At 45.1% G+C, this 19,328-nt stretch overlaps 1 protein-coding gene across 2 annotated transcripts in view; it reads right to left on the bottom strand.

Moving 5' to 3' along the window:
* UNC5C (unc-5 netrin receptor C) overlaps positions 1 to 19,328 on the bottom strand; it is a 370,898-nt gene that overhangs the window by 18,161 nt on the left and 333,409 nt on the right. For both annotated transcript variants that reach the window (XM_075998685.1, XM_075998686.1), the window contains 3 exons: positions 18,677 to 18,764; positions 7,362 to 7,530; positions 4,946 to 5,179 (listed from right to left, as the gene is read on the bottom strand). In XM_075998685.1, coding sequence (XP_075854800.1) covers positions 4,946 to 5,179; positions 7,362 to 7,530; positions 18,677 to 18,764 — 491 coding nt within the window. The remainder of the gene's footprint in view (positions 1 to 4,945; positions 5,180 to 7,361; positions 7,531 to 18,676; positions 18,765 to 19,328) is intronic.

Here is a 19,328-nt window from a genome sequence, read left to right as displayed (position 1 = left end):
CATTATTTGGTTTACAGCACATATTTATCTGTTAGAAATTCAACAAACATCACACACTGCCCACATTATATGCAAAGAATTCCTCTGTTAGGTTCTGAATCTCATCGTTCAATACCCATCCCTTTATTATGAAGGGTATTCTATGCCCTTTGGACAGCAGGGCAAAAATTACTTATTTCCACATAGATGTATGTTTCTCACTGGGTGTTTTTAAACTTACTCCAAACATAGCCTTGCTCTCTATTAATTTCTGGTCTGTTTATACTAGGATTTAAGTCTTTGCAAATAATGAAAGGAAAACACCATTTTTATTACTTTAATCACCAAAAGAGGAGGGAAAAAGAAAAGCTCTGATATACCAAACTCAACCTTTTCAATACACTTGACCTCTCTATTTGAGCTGATTCCAAACTATCCTCACAATTGTTAGCATCTTTATCTTTTCTGTGAACTCAACTTGAGCCTCGCTCCCACTGGTCCACATGCACAGGGAAAAGAAAAAAACAATCTAAACCATCCTGAAAGGTATAAAAGAATTCCACTCTCAGTCAGCCTTGTCTCCTACGATGGTAGCCACTGCCAGGATTTTTATTTTTTTTTATTTTTATTTTTTTTGAGATAAGAGTCTCACTCTGTTGCCTGGGCTAGAGTGCCGTGGTGTCAGCCTAGCTCACAGCAACATCAAACTCTCAGGCTCAAGCAATCCTCCTGCCTCAGCCTCCTGAGTAGCTGGGACTACAGGCATGCGCCACCATGCCCTGCTAATATTTTTTTCCTATATATTTTTAGTTGGCCAATTAATTTCTTTCTATTTTTAGTAGAGATAGGGGTCTCACTCTTGCTCAGGCTGGTTTCGAACTCCTGACCTTGAGCGATCCTCCCACCTCCGCCTCCCAGAGTGCTGGGATTACAGGCGTGAGCCACCGCGCTTAGCCTCCTTCGCTTGACTCATTTTTTTCCCCCACTTCTATTCCCTCCTCTGGGTTCTCGACCTTCTTAGGTCCTTTGCTGGCTGCGCTGGCCTCTCCCTGGTGGTGGCAGGGCTGTCCGTGGTGGACCCTGGCTCTAGGGTGGGCCCTGGCTCTAGACTGGTCCCCGGGCTCTAGGGTGGTCCCCGGGCTCTAGGGTGGTCCCTGGGCTCTAGGGTGGTCCCTGGGCTCTAGGGTGGTCCCTGGGCTCTAGGGTGGTCCCTGGGCTCTAGGGTGGTCCCTGGCTCTAGGGTGGTCCCTGGCTCTAGGCTGGTCCCTGGGCTCTAGGCTGGTCCCTGGGCTCTAGGGTGGTCCCTGGGCTCTAGGCTGGTCCCTGGGCTCTAGGCTGGTCCCTGGGCTCTAGGCTGGTCCCTGGGCTCTAGGGTGGTCCCAAGCTCTAGGCTGGTCCCTGGGCTCTAGGTGGTCCCTGGGCTCTAGGGTGGTTCCAAGCTCTAGGGTGGTCCCTGGGCTCTAGGGTGGTCCCTGGCTCTAGGGTGGTCCCTGGCTCTAGGGTGGTCCCAGGGCTCTAGGGTGGTCACTGGCTCTAGGCTGGTCCCTGGACTCTAGGCTGGTCCCTGGACTCTAGGCTGGTCCCTGGGCTCTAGGCTGGTCCCTGGATCCTGGGTGGTCCCTGGGCTCTAGGCTGGTCCCTGGGCTCTAGGCTGGTCCCTGGGCTCTAGGCTGGTCCCAGGGCTCTAGGGTGGTCCCAAGCTCTAAGCTGGTCCCTGGGCTCTAGGCTGGTCCCTGGGCTCTAGGCTGGTCCCTGGGCTCTAGGCTGGTCCCTGGCTCTAGGGTGGTCCCTGGGCTCTAGGATGGTCCGTGGGCTCTAGGCTGGTCCCTGGCTCTCGGCTGGTCCCTGGCTCTAGGCTGGTCCCTGGCTCTAGGCTGGTCCCTGGCTCTAGGCTGGTCCCTGGGCTCTAGGCTGGTCCCTGGGCTCTAGGGTGGTCCCCGGCTCTAGGGTGGTCCCCGGCTCTAGGGTGGTCCCTGGGCTCTAGGATGGTCCGGGGGCTCTAGGGTTGTCCCTGGGCTCTAGGCTGGTCCCTGGACTCTAGGGTGGTCCCTGGAATCTAGGCAGGTCCCTGGGCTCTAGGCTGGTCCCTGGCTCTAGGCTGGTCCCTGGCTCTAGGCTAGTCCCTCGGCTCTCGGCTGGTCCCCGGCTCTCGGCTGGTCCCCGGCTCTAGGCTGGTCCCGGGCTCTAGGGTGGTCCCCGGCTCTAGGGTGGTCCCGGCTCTAGGGTGGTCCCGGCTCTAGGGGGGTCCCTGGGTTCTAGGCTGGTCCCTGGGCTCTAGGCTGGTCCCTGGGCTCTAGGCTGGTCCCTGGGCTCTAGGCTGGTCCCTGGCTCTAGGCTGGTCCCTGGGCTCTAGGCTGGTCCCTGGGCTCTAGGCTGGTCCCTGGCTCCTGGGTGGTCCCTGGGCTCTAGGCTGGTCCCTGGGCTCTAGGCTGGTCCCTGGGCTCTAGGCTGGTCCCAGGGCTCTAGGGTGGTCACTGGCTCTAGGCTGGTCCCTGGACTCTAGGCTGGTCCCTGGACTCTAGGCTGGTCCCTGGGCTCTAGGCTGGTCCCTGGGCTCTAGGCTGGTCCCTGGCTCCTGGGTGGTCCCTGGGCTCTAGGCTGGTCCCTGGGCTCTAGGGTGGTCCCTGGGCTCTAGGGTGGTCCCTGGCCTCTAGGGTGGTCCCCGGCTCTAGGGTGGTCCCTGGGCTCTAGGCTGGTCCCTGGGCTCTAGGGTGGTCCCTGGCTCTAGGGTGGTCCCTGGCTCTAGGGTGGTCCCTGGCTCTAAGGTGGTCCTTGGGCTCTAGGCTGGTCCTTGCCTCTAGGGTGGTCCCTGGGCTCTAGGGTGGTCCCTGGCTCTAGGCTGGTCCTTGGCTCTAGGGTGGTCCCTGGGCTCTAGGGTGGTCTCAGGCTCTAGGTTGGGGCTTTGCAAGCCACCCAGCTGGGGAGCAGGTCGCCCAGACTGCGGCCACCTGCAGGCACCGAGCCGCTTTCTCCACTTGCAGCTGCTTGACCCAGTGCAACTTGCTGCAGCGCTGGCTGCCTCGCGTGGCACTCCTGCAAAGTGGCGATAATGGCATCTGATACGGCTGCGAAGATTAAATGGTTTAATATAAAATATTTATAATTTTCCCTGGCACATAGGAAGGTCTCAGTAAATGATTATTATTTCCACAATTATTTTCTCCCTCTACTCGTTCTTGATCTTCTTCCCTGATCACCTCGGATGACAAACAGCGATGTAATATTGGTTCCTGAATGGCTCAAAGTCTGTTTCCTGGTGACACCGTATTTCCAACAGTCTCTTGGGCGTCTTTTCTAGAAGCCCATTCGTACCTCTAATTCGGTATTACAAAGAAAAGGCAAAGGTGCTGCTGTGGACTGAATGTCTGTGTCCCCCTCAAATTCCTGTGTCGCAATCCAAACCCCACACTAGTGGGACAGTACGAGGAGGTGGGGACTCTGGGAGGTACACAGGTCATGCAGGTGGCATTCCCAGGAACAGACTTGGTGACCTTATAAAAGGGACCTTAGAGAGCTCACCAGGCCTCTCCCCTGCCCCAAGTGAGGACAGAGAAGTGGCAGTCTGCCACCTAGAAGGGGGATGTCACCAGAGCCCAACCATGCTGGCACCTTGATCTGTGACTTCCCGTCCTCCATGGCCGTGGGAAATAAACGTTTGCTATTTAAGCCACACAACCCATGGGGACTTTGTTATCACAGCCTGAACTGGCCAAGGCAGGTAGGTGCCACCTCTACACCCCAAAGCCCCCGAGTTTGCCACTCTTATTCAGAGGCAGAAACCTGACCTCTTCCACCCACCCCATGCTCGTCACCAGGTCCCCTGGAGGCTACTTGAACAGGACCTTCCACGCCTGTCCCTTCATCTCACTCCTCTGTCACCCAGTCCCTGCCCTGCGACACATTCCTTCGTGCCCTGGCTCTGTCTTTTCACTGAAGTCAGACTCATATCTCTAACCTATATTTCCGATCATGTCTTTCTTCTGTTTGAACCTTTCGGATCTCCATTAACTCAATAAACAGAATCTCAGCTCCTCTCTCTGGCACTAAAGATCCATCCCAATAAAATGTTTTGCTACCATTCCAGGAAAATAACGTGTCTACAAAGAATATTTATTTATTTTTTGCAATCATGTATTTCTTCATCCTGTTTCCATGTGCTGACACTTAGGATTCTTTCCCTTACTATTGCTGGTCAAACCCCTTCCTTCCATCTGGGCCAATATCAAATGGGAGCTCCATTTCCAATTTCCCCCAAAATAATAGCATGCCTCCCTCTCCCAAATTCCCATAAAACTCTGCATCTCTCGGCTTGGTAGGGGTCACCCCCTGACCTGCCTTTGCATCCTTAGCATGCTTTTTTCATTTCTCCTTCCAGATCGTAAGATCTTCAAAGGCACTAGCTCTATCCCTTAAAGCTTCCAATGGGATCGAACGAATGGCAATCGTCACGCCAGGAATGAAGCTCGTTCATCCCGAGAAGCAGCCGTCTGTCGCCAGACCCCAACGCTGTCCCCCTCGCAGCCGTCGTAAAAAGAATGGGGAGCTATAAACGAAGCTGCCCACGGGAGGGACATACAGCGCGGGCAACTGTGCCCGTTCCTTTTATGGGAAGGACGCAGCTGAGACAAACATGCAAATAGATTATTTACCATCCACGCGTCTGGCTGCCAGATTCTTCTAAATTTTTCATTAAAAGAAATCAAGGAAGGGAAACCAAGCAGCCCATGGGAGGAATCAGCAAAAGGAGATGGCTCATAGATCAGAGTGGCCTCAGGAAGGTGTCTGTTCTGGTTTGCAAACTGTACCCTTTGGGGACACACACATCGTGTGTGTGTGTGTGTGTGTCCACATGCTGGGGTGCATGCACGCGGACAGAGACATGTTTCCAGGTGGACGCGGTGTGTCACCAAATCATGGCTTCCAGGTGAAGGTGGAGGGGACAGTCAGGGTGGGGTCACTTACTCACCTTCAGGGCATCCTGGGTGTCGTCCAGGCAGTAGACACGGACGCTGTACTCCAGGGAGGAGCAGCACAGGGGCCCGAAGATGGCCAGCTTGAGGCGCTTGGCGGCGGCTTTGGTGGTGGCCTGCCCGACCAGGGTGTAGGTGCTGAGGCTCTCGGTGAGGATGTGACAGGCCTCCGCGTCCAACTGAACGTAGCATGGGGTGGTGAAGTTCTCCTCTCCGACCACCACCACGTCCTGGGGGGTGAGAGGGAAGCGGCCACAGCTAAGCCACCAAGATCACATGGCGGCCACCATGGACGGTGGTGAATGGCGGCGGGTAGAAAAGGCCCTCTCCTTTTCCTGGCCTTTTCTCTTTCTCAGACTTTATGATCAACCACTTCCCTTCCTCCTCCTCATCTTCCTTTCCGCCACTGTCTTTATACTAACAACATTCTTCACTTAGATGCCTTTTTTATTAGCATTTTCCCATCTTCCAAAAAACCTACATTTTCCCTAAATATCTACACATTTGTAAGAAATTAGAGAAATTAAGGAATTGTGAAATGACACATTGTTTTGCAGTTCTACTATGGTCTTCCAAATCTCACCCGATACTTCCCAAAGCAATACACTGCTTTTCCTAAATAGTCTCGGTTGTCACACTCTATGGAAAATGAGATATGGCAAACTTCATGCCTTTAAGACATGTTTCCATGTTATTTCTCATGGAAGCCATTAAAACAGTGACTCTTTTAGATGTTGAAAATCTTTAGCAAAAAATGCAAATAAGGGGAAGGGATGGTTTTTGTAAAAATAGTTGCTCATTCAACCGGGTTTTGATGTATCCAAATGGCTCAGGCCACAGAATGAATGATAATCTGAAAGACCAAGTGTAGGGTTCATTTACTAAGGGTTATAATAGCCAGCGCATCCTGGGGCAGCCAGGTGACAGAGACATGTGAGGGCAGAACATGACAAGGAGCCACCTAGGTGGTTGTCTCTTCTGAGCTGGAGCCAGAGCTGTGTTTTCACAGCAGCAGTGAGATCATTTCTTCATCTGAACCTGTACCCCCCAAAAGGAAGCTCAAACTGAAAAGGAAAAGAGAGAAAGCAGCTCAGCACCCCCAGTTTTATTCCTGCCCCCAACGAACACCTGGACAACAGAAGCTACTTTTTCCAGCAGGACAAAGGAAGACCCCAACTGTCACCTAGTGATGACATGTGACAAGAAGCCCCCTCGAAGATACGGACAAGAATGAAGATGCCATGTCCCAGTCACTCATGAGCGTAAGGCTGTTTCCATACCCTTCTACTCGCCTCATGTGTCAAGTTCATTGTTGTTGTTCTTATTACTCCAAACCCAGAGTATTAGGGTCTCACGCAGAGAATCATGCAAACAATTTGGGATCACGTGAGATGAAGACTTTGAGGTGTTTTCCAGATCAGTCATTTAAAGCTTACATGGAATTAAAGTTAGATCTGGTTAAGTCTGCTCTTAACATATAGCACATTCGCTTGTTTATTATGTACACTGTGACAAGGCGTGGTCCCCTTGTCCCCTCATATGGCCAAGGCCAGAGCACGTCCATGGGAAGGAAAGGATCTCAGAGAATCCCAGGGCTGCCCTGCTACTCTTCTAACTTTAATACCATGCTTCCCTAAAATATGAGCTAGAATCCTCATATATATCTTTCTTAAACATTTTTCCGAAAACAATGCCATAAGTAATCATGAACTATATCAATATACTTTGTGTAGTATAACTTCATAGTTTATATATTTAAAATTTTATATAAATATCAATTAATAGTCTGGGTTTTGTTAGTTACTTGATATTTTTTGATAAACACATTCTCCAAATACAGGTTCTGAGCGAAAGGTTCTGATGTAAGGAATGGGGTGGGGCTGGCTGAAGCCACTGTCCTTAGGAGTGATGATGGCAACAGCCACAGACAGCCAAGATGCCACACATTTGCTTACTTCTTCTAGTGGCACTTTGGAGATCCATCCTTTCTGTTTTCCCAGATTAAATTCGCAAGAACTATATCCTAGGGACATCTCTGCAGGTAAGTGCCTAGAATTTTCTGACCCAAGTGTGACATTTCCCTACCTGCAAATTAAAAGAATATTTGTATGTGTCCCTTCTCAATGCACAGTGTCTATATTCCAACTCTATTCCAAAAGGGGCTTGTCTAAGACTCTCAAATGCTCTTAAAAAGTTAATGCCTGAGCACCATTTTCTTTGTGCCTATCAATGAGAAGATAAGCCACTCAGGAATTTGTCTGTCCATCTGTCTCTTTCTCGCTCTCATTTTGAGTGTGAGCCAAAATCCCATCCATGTTTTGCTTTATAAGTAGGAAGTTTCCCATAATCGCTCCTGCCTGTCCACATGGCTTGCTTGTGGATTTCATCTCTACCCCCACCAGAAAAGCTCACCTCCCACTGTCCCTGTGCCCCCTGGGTCTTCAGCTGGATCTTCCAGTCCTCGGTGTTGGGGTCCGCACAGTGGCGCATGGTGACGATGACGGGGCGGGTCAGCAGGGCTCCTGGGGGCCCGCAGCTCACCACCGGGGTCAAGAGTGTCTGACACTCTTCCATGGGTGGCCTGGTGGGAGACCAGAGAATGGTGTCAGCGATATTTCCGTAGTATTTATACACAATGCACTCAAGATCTGAGATCTAACAGGACACAAATAATTCCAGTTGTTTTCTCTTGGAGATGTTTTTTGGGGTTTGGTGTGGGGGGTGGTGAGGTAGAAGTAAATGCTCTTTATATCAAAGATTTTGATCTTTCAAGATGGGAAGCCTTCATGATAACGATAAATTCACCAGCATCTCTTTGATACCCTTCCTTCAGACACACGTCTGCCTTTGGTAGCTTCCTCTGAATTGATATGCAGATACTTCTAGGATGGCATGAGAAGGAAGAGTCCTTGTGAAGTTACATAACCAGCCTTTCTGATAATACTTGCCCACCGGTCTCACAGGGTTTTAAATACTTTTGTGATTTTAGGACCTAACTTGAAAAATACTTTAAAAAAAATTCCCTTCAGAATGAGGACACCCTAGAGCTAAACTTAGTCCAAATGACTTTCAGAAATAATTCAGGCTAGGACAGCCGATTCGTTCTTTCGGAAATGACCAGAAAGAATACAGAACTGTATTTCCACAGCTATTGAAAATGAGGTCTCTTGACTTGTATCCTTCATGCTCAGAGAATCTGGGCAGAAAGAACCTCAAAGACCCAAATTCCTTATTTTCATATCTTTTAATTGCCTTGAATGTTTTCCCTAATGAGATGACAATCAACAAGAAAATGGATAAATAACTCAACCAATCAGCTGGTTTGTGAGGAAGTAGTCCCAGTGGTGTTGAGCATAATGTCCAAAGTCTCTCCCCTGACAAGCGCTAGTTAGTGCTGAGACAAAAACTAATTCTTTCTCAACAACAAAACCCCAACTATTCTCTCAGGATAGCACAGCTTTCAAAATCGTGGACTCACACAACTTTAGAAGAGCCCTCGGAGTTTGTCAACCTCCACACAACACCAGAGCCTCTCTACAATATGGCCGACATCTGGTTGGTGTTCTAGACTAATCCAGAATTACAGACCACTGAAAGGCTACCTCATTTATTATTAAATCAAATTTACACAATGTATTCTTACTTAGAATGCACACAATCTGCCTTCCTGAAATTTCTTTCCATATATCCTTTCCCTTTTGTTCTATCCCATTGCGTTTCACCTATTTGGAGACTGTTATGGTGTCTTTGAAGTCTTCTTTATTACAGACCAAACATCCTCAGTTTTTGCAACTTCAGCTAGAAAAGCATAATTTCCAGAGAGCTCTTCCTATGTTTCCACCTTCATTTTCATACAGATACTATTCAGTGTTTCAATGTCCTCCTTAAAGTGGGAACATCTTGAACTCAATACTCAAGTAGCCAGCAGAGCAAGGCTACCATTTTCTTTGATGTGGAGTATGTAGTTTTTTTGCATGCCTCACAAAATTGTTGCTTTGGATTATTCTCGATCAAGTAATTACTTATAAATATTATTTAGCAGGCTCCAGTTATATGGGAAGATGGGGATGATATGGTTCATCATCTCCTTTACAGAATCAAGCAATGAAGCCCCAAGGGGGTTAAGAAATTTGTTAAAGCTAATCACTCTTAGTATTATTCCTAACATGAAAGGCTCTTAAACTAAGCCTGTATAGTTTTATGGTTGTAATGATGGCTTTTAAACCCAGGTACAGAAATTTGTGTTTCACTTTCTAATTTCACCTTAACTATTTCAGGGTAAATTTTAGGCCCTCTGTGTCTTACTGCTATGTCTTTTCTCCAAATACTGCCTATCTCTTCCTGTCTTTTATCCTCCATATATCTGATATGCCTGCCATGTATGTTCTCATTCCAACCATTGATAACACTGTAACAGAAGAATAGGGCAAAGGCAGGGGCCTTTTTAAGGATAATACTTGAAACCAATTTCCAGTTTGACATCAACACTTAAAGTGACTTAATTCAACCAAACATTAATCCATTAAAATGGACATTGTCCAGTTATCTTTCCATCTCATTCACATGACTATTACAAGGGACATATCAAATTCTTTTATAATGGCAATGACCACTTGACATTGATTTTTCTCTAGTCTTTATCTACAGTTTATATATTATTGCATAATCTAGAAATTAGTTTGTATCTATGCTTACCCTTATCCAACACTCAATGAATTATAGCAGCTATTATTTTTAACCCTTTGCACTCGCTTGCTTTTTTCTTGATTCCTTTATTCTACTCGGGATTTAGTTTTTTAAATACCCCAGATTTTACAAAGCGCGGCAGTAGAATAAAAAACTGGAGTTTCTTTTACATACAAACTTATTTGGATTTTTTTATATTTCAAATTATTGAATACATTCAAAGAGTAATTTTAATCTCTATAATTTTTGCTAAGCGTGTTGAGTCACACTTGACATCAGAGTACAAAGGGTTAATATTGTGGGAAGATAATTCTCCACGGATTTCTCATGTTTCTTCACGTTCCTGACTGTTTTTGCAAGGATGCTTGTATGGGAATCACCTTGGACGTTAAGATGGTGTCTACTTCCGCAGCAAAGGGCAGGCATGTCTACTTCCGGAGCAAAGGGCAGGCATGTCTACTTCTCGTTATAAAAGACCCAGGCTCCCTAATCTGAAGGTCTTTTTCTGGAACATAGCTACTGAGTGTGTAGCTGTCATATGACCCTATTTGTGTCACCACTTCTGAACTGGAGCTCGGGAAACTGACATAAAAATGATGATACTCCATATAGCACTATTGCTGTAATAATAGGTCCTTTGTTTCTGACCCAAGAGTCTTGTGTCTTGTGTAAGCGGCATCATAACCTTGTGGCAGCTAACGTGGTAGCTCACAAGCAAGTTCAAATCTCCAAGCTCTCACAGTTGACTACTGTCAATTTTAATAACTCATTTAAAATTTGGCATATTTTTCCCTGAATAATTCTCGGCTATCCCTGCTTCCTCTCTCATTCTAAAACTGCACTAGGATCTCACCAACCTATGGCTTTTCTTTCTTCCTATTTGACAAACCAAAACAATTTTTACTTGCTTTTCACCTATTAATATCATCTCTAATCTCACCGAATAACAACACAATTTCTCTACTCAATCTAAAGTTATCTAGATACTGGGGAATGTACTTGGATTTGGAATCACAGGGTTCTTGGCAGCAGCTTGAGACCTCATTCCCATCCCCTTTACCTCATTGGTTGTCATTTCCTTTTAACCCAGTTTCTTCTCCTCCTTCCAGTCTAAAATTTATTCTCTTACGACATTCGTGAAGTTCCAATTTCATTACATCATAGTTAATATTACACCATCTGCCTTTAGCAGTGGCTTTGTTATTGCTTAATTTTACTTTTCCTTCCCGGAGAGGAAAAGAAAAAAAGCAATGATTGCATTTTTTTTTTTTTTTCTGAGCAGGACTCTTGCCTTTTAGTTACACGTGTACCTTGAAAAGTAAGTATTAAACTTTTAAGGAAGGAGACCAGAGTGGCATCCGTTTCAAGTGGCTGTTGCATTATAGTTGGGGATTGGAAACATCCATCTCTCCATCTGGAGTTAGTGGTGACTGCTTGAGGCAGGAGGGAGGAGGGGTTGGGCTGTCACTGACTTGGAACAGAAGGGAGAAGACGACTCCCTGCTGGGCTGGGGCACTGTCAGGCCTGTGCTCACCAAGCACACCCCTGGCATGCAATATTGATGGACACCATTCTTAGGAGACACAGCAAGGGAGGGAGGGGGGAAGGAGGGGCAGTAGGTGTCAAAAGAATTTATTAACCCAGTGAGGTGCAAGAATGTAATGAATAGGGAAGTAGCGAAGTGGAATTCATAACAGGGACTGAAAAACAAAGAAGAAATAACGATGGGACTCTCTTATATGATGAAAGAAGTAGCACTAAAATTGGAATTATTTTTGAGCATATAAGAGTGACTTAAGCAAGACAGGATTTAGCTTTGGGAAATCAAATGCCATAGTGTCTAATGTCACATTCTCTTTATTTGTAGAAAGGGAGGAGATTCAAATACCTAAAATAAAACAGCAGAAAATAAATATTCCTGCTTCATGTTTTTGCAAAGAAGGGCTTCACTCTTTTATGTATCATGTGTTATCTAAGCTATCCAAGCAAAACAGTCCGTAAATATTAATTGCGGATGATATGGAAATGAACGTAGAGCAAAAATTAGCTGCAGAAGCAGCAATTAAGTAGAAATTCAGCAAAAAATAATGATGAAAATTTTAAGTGCTTTTTAAAGTCCAAAAAAGGAATAATATCACCATAAATGCTGGATGGGCTCTGAGTCCTTTCAAAAAAAGCCCACACAGAAATTTCAGTTTCCTGTTGGAAATACTTTCTCATCCTTTGCTTGCTGTTATCAGTGAGAACTTTGACACAAAAGTGCATCATTTACAAAACTTTCCTATGAGCAATTGCATTCGATGCTCGCCCCCCACCTGTAAGGCATTTAAAGTATTTTTATTATCTCTTTTCCAGAAGAAGAAACTGAAATCTAGAGGTATTAACACTTTTTTCTAAGCATGCAAAGCTAGCCATCAGCAAAGCCAGATTCCAATCACAGGTCATTTAATTTCTTTCTATACTTTGGGCTGCATATATGGGGTTAGGGCTTTGATACGCTTTTCCTGTCTGTCCACTAGAGCCGGCTCAAAACTTCTTGAAAAGAATCCATCTCTGTCCATCTCCGTGTGGACATGAGACGCCTTCTATTAACACATGTGTCTTTTGTCAGATCTCTCCGGGCGACAATCCCACCCTAAGGCTCAGCTGTCTTTAAAAGCACACGCCTTCACACATAACAGGCCGCTTGAAATATTTGCACTGCAGCTATCTGACAGGGAATAGCGAGCTCACTTGCTAGCAGAAGCTCAATTGTGCAAAAATAATATTTATGGAAGTCACTTTGAAGAACGTGCCACCATTTTCCTAGACAGGCCAAAATCTGTCCCTGAATTAAGCCAGGACAGTGAACCATTGTGCTTTGCTACTTCTACTGAGGATGCTAATGGATGCAGCCGTTGAAACTCATTGCTGTTTTTATTTTAAGGAGCCTGTTCATTACACTAACAAAATGTCTCCTTTATGAGGAACCAAAGGAGGAAGAATCGAGCTTCCTCTGGGCATGACTTTTTTCCTCACAGACACGTGGGTCTTATAACTTAACATGTTTCCCCTCTTGAAAAGCTCAGAAATAGTAAATTCATGACCTAGTACCAGAGAAATGGGTTGGGAATTGCATCAAATATTTTATATTTTAACTGCTCACCTGGCTTTTATCTTATCTCTTACAACCTCACTTTTCCCCATTTTCTTATCGTTTTTCAGCCATTTATTTACAATTTTCCCTCCCACTGAGAAGAATGTGTTTTCATAAACCGCTTGAAGTATTTCTTTAAAAGTAGGATTTCAATAAAGAAACTGTCAAGAACAGTGAGAAAATAAGATTTAAACGTACCCAGACTCTCTAAACCTCCCCCCCCCAATTTTCAGCAGTTTTATAGCTATTCCTTGGGACTCGTGAATGAGAAAGGAATTTCTACCTAAAGGAGAAATACCACTGAGTTTCCCTGAGAAATAATAATGCCCACTACTATTTTACAAAGTTCTAAGCAATAACATGTCAAAAATAAAACTATCTCCTGTGTGATGACCCACCACGTAAGAGAATTTTATCCTAATGCATTACTTTAGCAGTATGTATACATAATAAATATATATGCTAGTTTTTGTTGACTCTCCGCTAACTCATACCTTAAACCATTTCTATGGGGATTTCACCAATTAAAAAAAAAATCCTAGGCCAGGAACAAGGGCTCACATCAGTCATCCTAGCATTTGGGAGGCCGAGGCAGGAGGATCGCGTGAGCCCTGGAGTGTGAGGCTGCAGTGAGCTACGATGACACCACTGCACTCTAGCCTTACAGCAGAGTGAGACCCTGTCTTTAGAAAAAAAGAAAAAAAATCCTAAAGGCCACCAATGTCCTGAAGTTGCCAAATCCAATCATTTTTTTTTTTTATTTCTCTTCCTTCTTCTTTACATTTGAATTTTAGTAACAGCTCTGTGTTGAAGCCCCATCGCCAAGCTCTCTTTAGCTTCGATTTTTGAGATCCTGTGACAGTGTGGTTTGTTTATTCACCCTTACAAACGTTTGTTCTTTCAGAAATATTCAGTGAAGAGCAAGTTATGCATTGTGCTAGAAGCAAACTCTTTATCTGCCTGTCCTCTCCTTGCATGCTCTATTTCGTTTCCCTCATTACACCAAACCTTGATAGGAACATTCCCCCAAGTTCTCTCCCCAGTTCTCTTCTTTCTGCCTCTGCCTTTTCCCTGTTGGAGCTTCCTGCCCTTCCCTGGCTTCTCTACTGCGTGTCCAGCAGGAATCCACGACCCCCCTTCACGCTCTCTGGAGTGAAGGTGGCCATGTAGGAATCCATCCTCTTCCCTCAGACCAGCCTCTGCTTCTCACCTCTCCTGGCTCACAGTTGTCCCAGCGCCCCAGGCTGGACTCCTGGGTATATACCCTGTGTGTCGTGTCCCTCCTTTGCACCACCTCTGGCCAGCTGTGAAATACTTTTTCTTCTGAAATGCATGTCCCTCAGACTCAGGCCTGGGTCACCCGCCTCTCTCCTCACACCCACACCACTGCCCCAGAGCCAGGCCCCTGACTTCCAGAAGGTTCTCTCTGTGCCCTCCCCATCAGTGCAGCCTACACACCACCACCACGTCAATCTTTAGAAAGATTGTGTGCTGTTCCTGGGTCGCTCGGCTGCTCGGAAACCTTCCCTGGGTCCCCACAGTTTATATAAACGTGTTCTATTTACCTCTATGCCTGGAATTTCTAAATTGATTTTTTTTTTTTTTGCCTCTTGATAAAACTGCTAGGCAAGTACAAAATGTGGAGAAAGGGGGGAAAATTAACTTTCTTATCTTTCACTGAAATTGTTTTTCAATGAGCACCCAAAACAGGCAAAATTTCAGTCTGAGTCAGATTCATTTTTTTCTTAACTGCTAGGAGAAATCAGGCAAAAAGGCCCACGTTAGTGGCATTAACTGTGGAAATTGTGTCCACAGGGAAAAACAAAGGCTTTGCAGTCTCTCTGGAGGGCCATGTGGCCTTGCACCCTCTTTGGTCAGAGATAGCCCGTCCCCTTGTTCTGGCAGGTGGACCAGCAGGTGGACCAGCAACTGACCAGGGAAAGAACTGAGAGGCATATGGAGAGTCTGAGAATCAGCCTTCATTCCACCAGCGGGCTCAGAAAAGATCTGACCCCCTGCCTTGTTCTCCTCCATTTTTATACCCTTGGTGGGATTCAAAAAGTGTCCAATCAGCAACAAGCTTTAACATCCAATCAGCAACAAGCTTTAACATCCAATCGGCAACAAGCTTTAACATCCAACCAGCAACAAGCTTTAACATCCAATCAACAGCAAGCTTTAACATCCAATGGGCAACAAGCTTTAACATCCAATCAGCAACAAGCTTTAGCATCTAATCAACAACAAGCTTTAACATCCAATCAGCAACAAGCTTTACATCCAATCAGCAGTGGGATTTCAAAAAGTATCCAATCAGTAGTGAGTTCAGCCATGGGGCCCCAGGATGGGGGTTTTTCCCTGTCACCCTCTCTGTGGCTCACTGGGGCCATTGGTCTGCCAGCCTGTGCTTTCTCTTAGGGCATATGCAGTAACCATGAGGCTTCCCTTGTCACGCTCATGATGCCACGTGTAATTAAGTTCATGCCTCCCTTCAGACAATTCCCATCAGCAGGTGACAGGCTGGAGGCCATCTAGCTGGAAGCTCACCCAGTTTGGGATGCAAGGAAAGGAAATCAGAGAGAAGGAAACCAGAAAAATGCTTAAGAACTTCCCTACGAATGCCTTAAAATAACATCTACAATCCCTGACGTCCTTACAGTCCCCTCCCCTTCGAAGAAGTTCCATCTGGTGTCACGTGAGGCTAGAAAGCATCTTGAGTTGAGGCAAAGAGAGGGGACTGGACCCTAGAAGAAGGTGGCAGAGGCCTGGCTGCCTTCCACGCTGGGACTTTGGGGGGAGGATGGACATTAGGAAGCCGAAAAAGCTCCAGGCTCAGATACATCGGGGCTGGAATTTGGCCTCCCTCAGTTATTAACTGGCAAACCTCGGCAATGCAACCTAATTCCCCTGGACCTCAGTTTCCTCATCTTTAAAATGGGGCTCATCATCCCCTGCAGAGTGTGGTGTAGAAGACATGAAATGAAGAGTGTGCTGAATAGCCCAGGTGTGGTGGCTCACGCCTGTAATCCTAGCACTCTGCGAGGCCGAGGCGGGAGGATCGCTCAAGGTCAGGAGTTCAGAACCAGCCTGAGCAAGAGCGAGACTCTGTCTCTAATAAAAAAAATAGAAACAAATTAATTGGCCAACTAAAAATATATAGAAAAAAAAATTAGCCAGGCATGGTGGTGCATGGCTGTAGTCCCAGCTACTAAGGAGGCTGAGGCAGGAGGATTGCTTGAACCCAGGAGTTTGAGGTTGCTGTGAGCGAGGCTGATGCCACAGCACTCTAACTCAGGCAACAGAGTGAGACTCTGTCTCAGAAAGAAAAAAAAAAGAGTGTGCTGAATAAATGGCAATGATCCTTTGTACTATGACTGTATTTTAAAGCATATTCTTGTCATTGTGCTTTTATACTAAAAATGTATGTAGTGTCTGACAGCAAATTAGTAAAGTAAGGACATCTCATGTATGTGAAAGGGTTATCGTCTCGTGTTTGTACCTTCTTTCTTGCTCTCTGGTACGTATTTTCTTTTGAGTTCTTGAAGTTTCTCTAGTTTCATTTTTATCAACAGAACTTCTTTGATGCATGCCAAATTCAATAGACTCATTCCCTCTATACATAACTTCAGGTGGTAGGCATGGCCAGGAGTGATTTATAGTTTCCTTTTCATTATAGTCACAGGCAGAGCAGCCTAAGAGCAGAATTGTGTAGCCTTATTAATTTTCTGTTTTCTCTTTCCCTCATCTAGAATGTATGATTGTCCTGGTTGGGATGTTGACCAAAGTCTGGGCAGGAAAGCAGACCAGAATAGGGTGAGCACATGCCTTTTAGCTCCAGCCCAGACCGATGGCAGCCCCTTATAACTCCATCTTCAGCTGAAGATAATGGTGAATGCATGGAAAATAAGAGACCTCAAGCACCTTCCTGTTTCTCAGCAGAAAGCACATGCCAATCCAATTCTTATTTCTGTTTAAACACAATGTCCATGTTGGCAAAGGCCCCAATGGATGGATGGACTTAATGTTATCCTTTATTCTGAACAAGCGAAAGAAGAAATAAAAATAAAATAAAATAAAATAAAATAAAATAAAATAAAATAAAATAAAATAGATCTTGGAGGCTGCTAATCTATTCTTTTCCCCCGGCTGCAAAAGAAGGGAGCTCTGAGGGTTTGTGAATGTTTGCTTTGCACTGGGGAATGAAAAAAATGAATATTTGATGCAGGCCAATACGAGCCTTTTAGTGATTTTCTGTTGCTCAAATTTAAGGCATGAATAATGTTCAAGGAATTTTATTATTTTCTCAGACAGGCTAGTGTTTATGTAGGTGAAAGTACACACCACCTGCAGAAAAAAATGTTCTGGGGTTGATTATAAATGCCAGTATCTCCACCTGAGAGCATAATAGAAGAGCATTTTGGCTACTGGAGAACAACACTGAAAATGGATGTTTTTCTGAGGATGAGAGGAGAGAAAAGAAAAAGGTATAATGCGTTATAATGATAACCTAGCTCTGCATTTGTTACTCGCTTTGTATTCAGAGCTCCGGACTCAGGTGCTCGTGTGGTTCCCCTTGGGAAAAACAACGATAATTGTCTGATGAAGATCTCCATTTGAATAGCATCTTTTATTTTAAAAACTCAGTGTTCTTAGCATGAAGAAGAATTAATCAGTCGGGCCTAGAAAACACTATCTAACACACACGCTTTATATGGGGGTTAATCAAGAAAGACTGTATATGATTTGTAAGAGGAGGCCAAACTGAAAATTGAATTTAGGACTTCTAAACTCCTCTTGTTATTTTGACTTCAAAAACCTTAAATCTTTATGACTATGACACATTTGAAACGGCGCCTTTTGATTTGATCTAGTTTTAATCAACTCTAGCCCCATTTTGAACGGACTAAGGATGGACTTTGTTTTTTATTTATTTTTATTTATTTATTTATTTTGAGTCAGAGTCTCATTTTGTTGCCCAGGCTAGAGTGCCATGGTGTCAGCCTAGCTCACAGCAACCTCAAACTCGTGGGCTCAAGCGATCATCCTGCCTCAGCCTCCCAAGTAGCTGGGACTACAGGCATATGCCGCCATGCCCGGCTAGTTTTTTCTATATAGTTTTAGTTGGCCAATTAATTTCTTTCTATTTTTTTTAGTAGAAACAGGGTCTCACTCTTGCTTAGGCTGGTTTTGAACTCCTGACCTTGAGTGATCCTCCCGCCTCGGCCTCCCAGAGTGCTGGGATTACAGGTGTGGGCCACCACACCCAGCCAGGATGGACTTTGTAAGTGCTAAACATGAGAAGGAGGTTGGTGACACTTAAGCTAGAAGACAGTCACAACAGGAGGACTCTATGGGTATGAATGAAGTGTTAGGCTGAAGTGGGAGTGGCAGGTCATGGGTTAAGGGGTTGTCCAATCCTTTGTGACCTTTAACCCTATAATGGGAACAGTCTGGATTCCCGAGCCAGAAAACATGCAGTTGACATCTCAGTGCCTACCCACATGTCCCTCTAGACAGTATAGGAATCACATTCCTGGCCCTTTTATCCGCGAATATGGCCCCATGTCCACTTGGGAAAAGATCTCGGGCCTTCTACCCATACTCAAGATCAGCAAAAGTGTCTGTAGCTTCAAAGATCAAGAGAAGTAAAACTTGACCTTGCATTGGTCTAGGTAAAACATGCATGGGCAATATATGTAACCTGAACACTTGTAACCCCCATAATACGCTAAAATAAAAAAAATAAAAATAAAACAAAACAACAACAACAACAACAACAAAACCATGCATGCCAGAAGCAGGGCAATCAGACAAACAATCTGTTGGGTTTACTGTTTCTATCGTACAGTTATCCTCCAAGGTAGAGACATTGCTAAAGTCAGTGGGTTAGAGAAAGCATATTTACCTCATAGTTTCCTTCCTGTGTACAGTCACATACATTTCGTAGACTCTCCCTTGGGGAATGGCCCCAGCGGGGATCAGCAAACTGACTCCTGAACAGCAAAAGAGAAGAGTAGTCACATGAGGCCCATGAATCAAGAGGCACCTGCCAGGAATGCTTTTGCAGCAAGTAAAAGGAAACAAGGAGAATTCTGTGACCACGTAGCCATACGCTTGAGTCTTGCTCTCTAAAGACATGCAAATATTCACAGTTGCTCTGTTGTCCTTCCATGCTGGCCTTGTTACCATCGCTCCCTTCTCAACTCTTACGGAATTACTTAAAGGAATGATGTCATGTTCTAAATTCTTGTTTTATTTAAGCAATAGACAGATGGTTCCACTGTTATTTTCCTTGCAAACCAAGGAGAAAACCAATTAACTGCCCAAAATGTCAAACAGCTGTAATGGTGCATCATTTCTAATAAAATTCAAAGTCAGGGAAATGCTAACTTCAACCATATCGATAAACATTTATTTCTGAAATATCTTGTTAGCATCGATGTTATCCCCACAGCAGATTTGGTGAAGAACGTTTTATTATATGTAGCTCTAGAAAACGAACAGCAACTGCTCATTTAGTCACAGCGGGTCGAAGAGGTTGCTAATTGGTGCCATTT

The sequence above is a fragment of the Microcebus murinus genome, chromosome 29 (assembly GCF_040939455.1).
Source record: "Microcebus murinus isolate Inina chromosome 29, M.murinus_Inina_mat1.0, whole genome shotgun sequence".
In the NCBI taxonomy this organism is placed as follows: Eukaryota; Metazoa; Chordata; class Mammalia; order Primates; family Cheirogaleidae; genus Microcebus; species Microcebus murinus.
The sequence above is the reverse complement of the archived record's forward strand: the minus strand, read 5'-3'. Positions and strand labels throughout refer to the sequence as shown.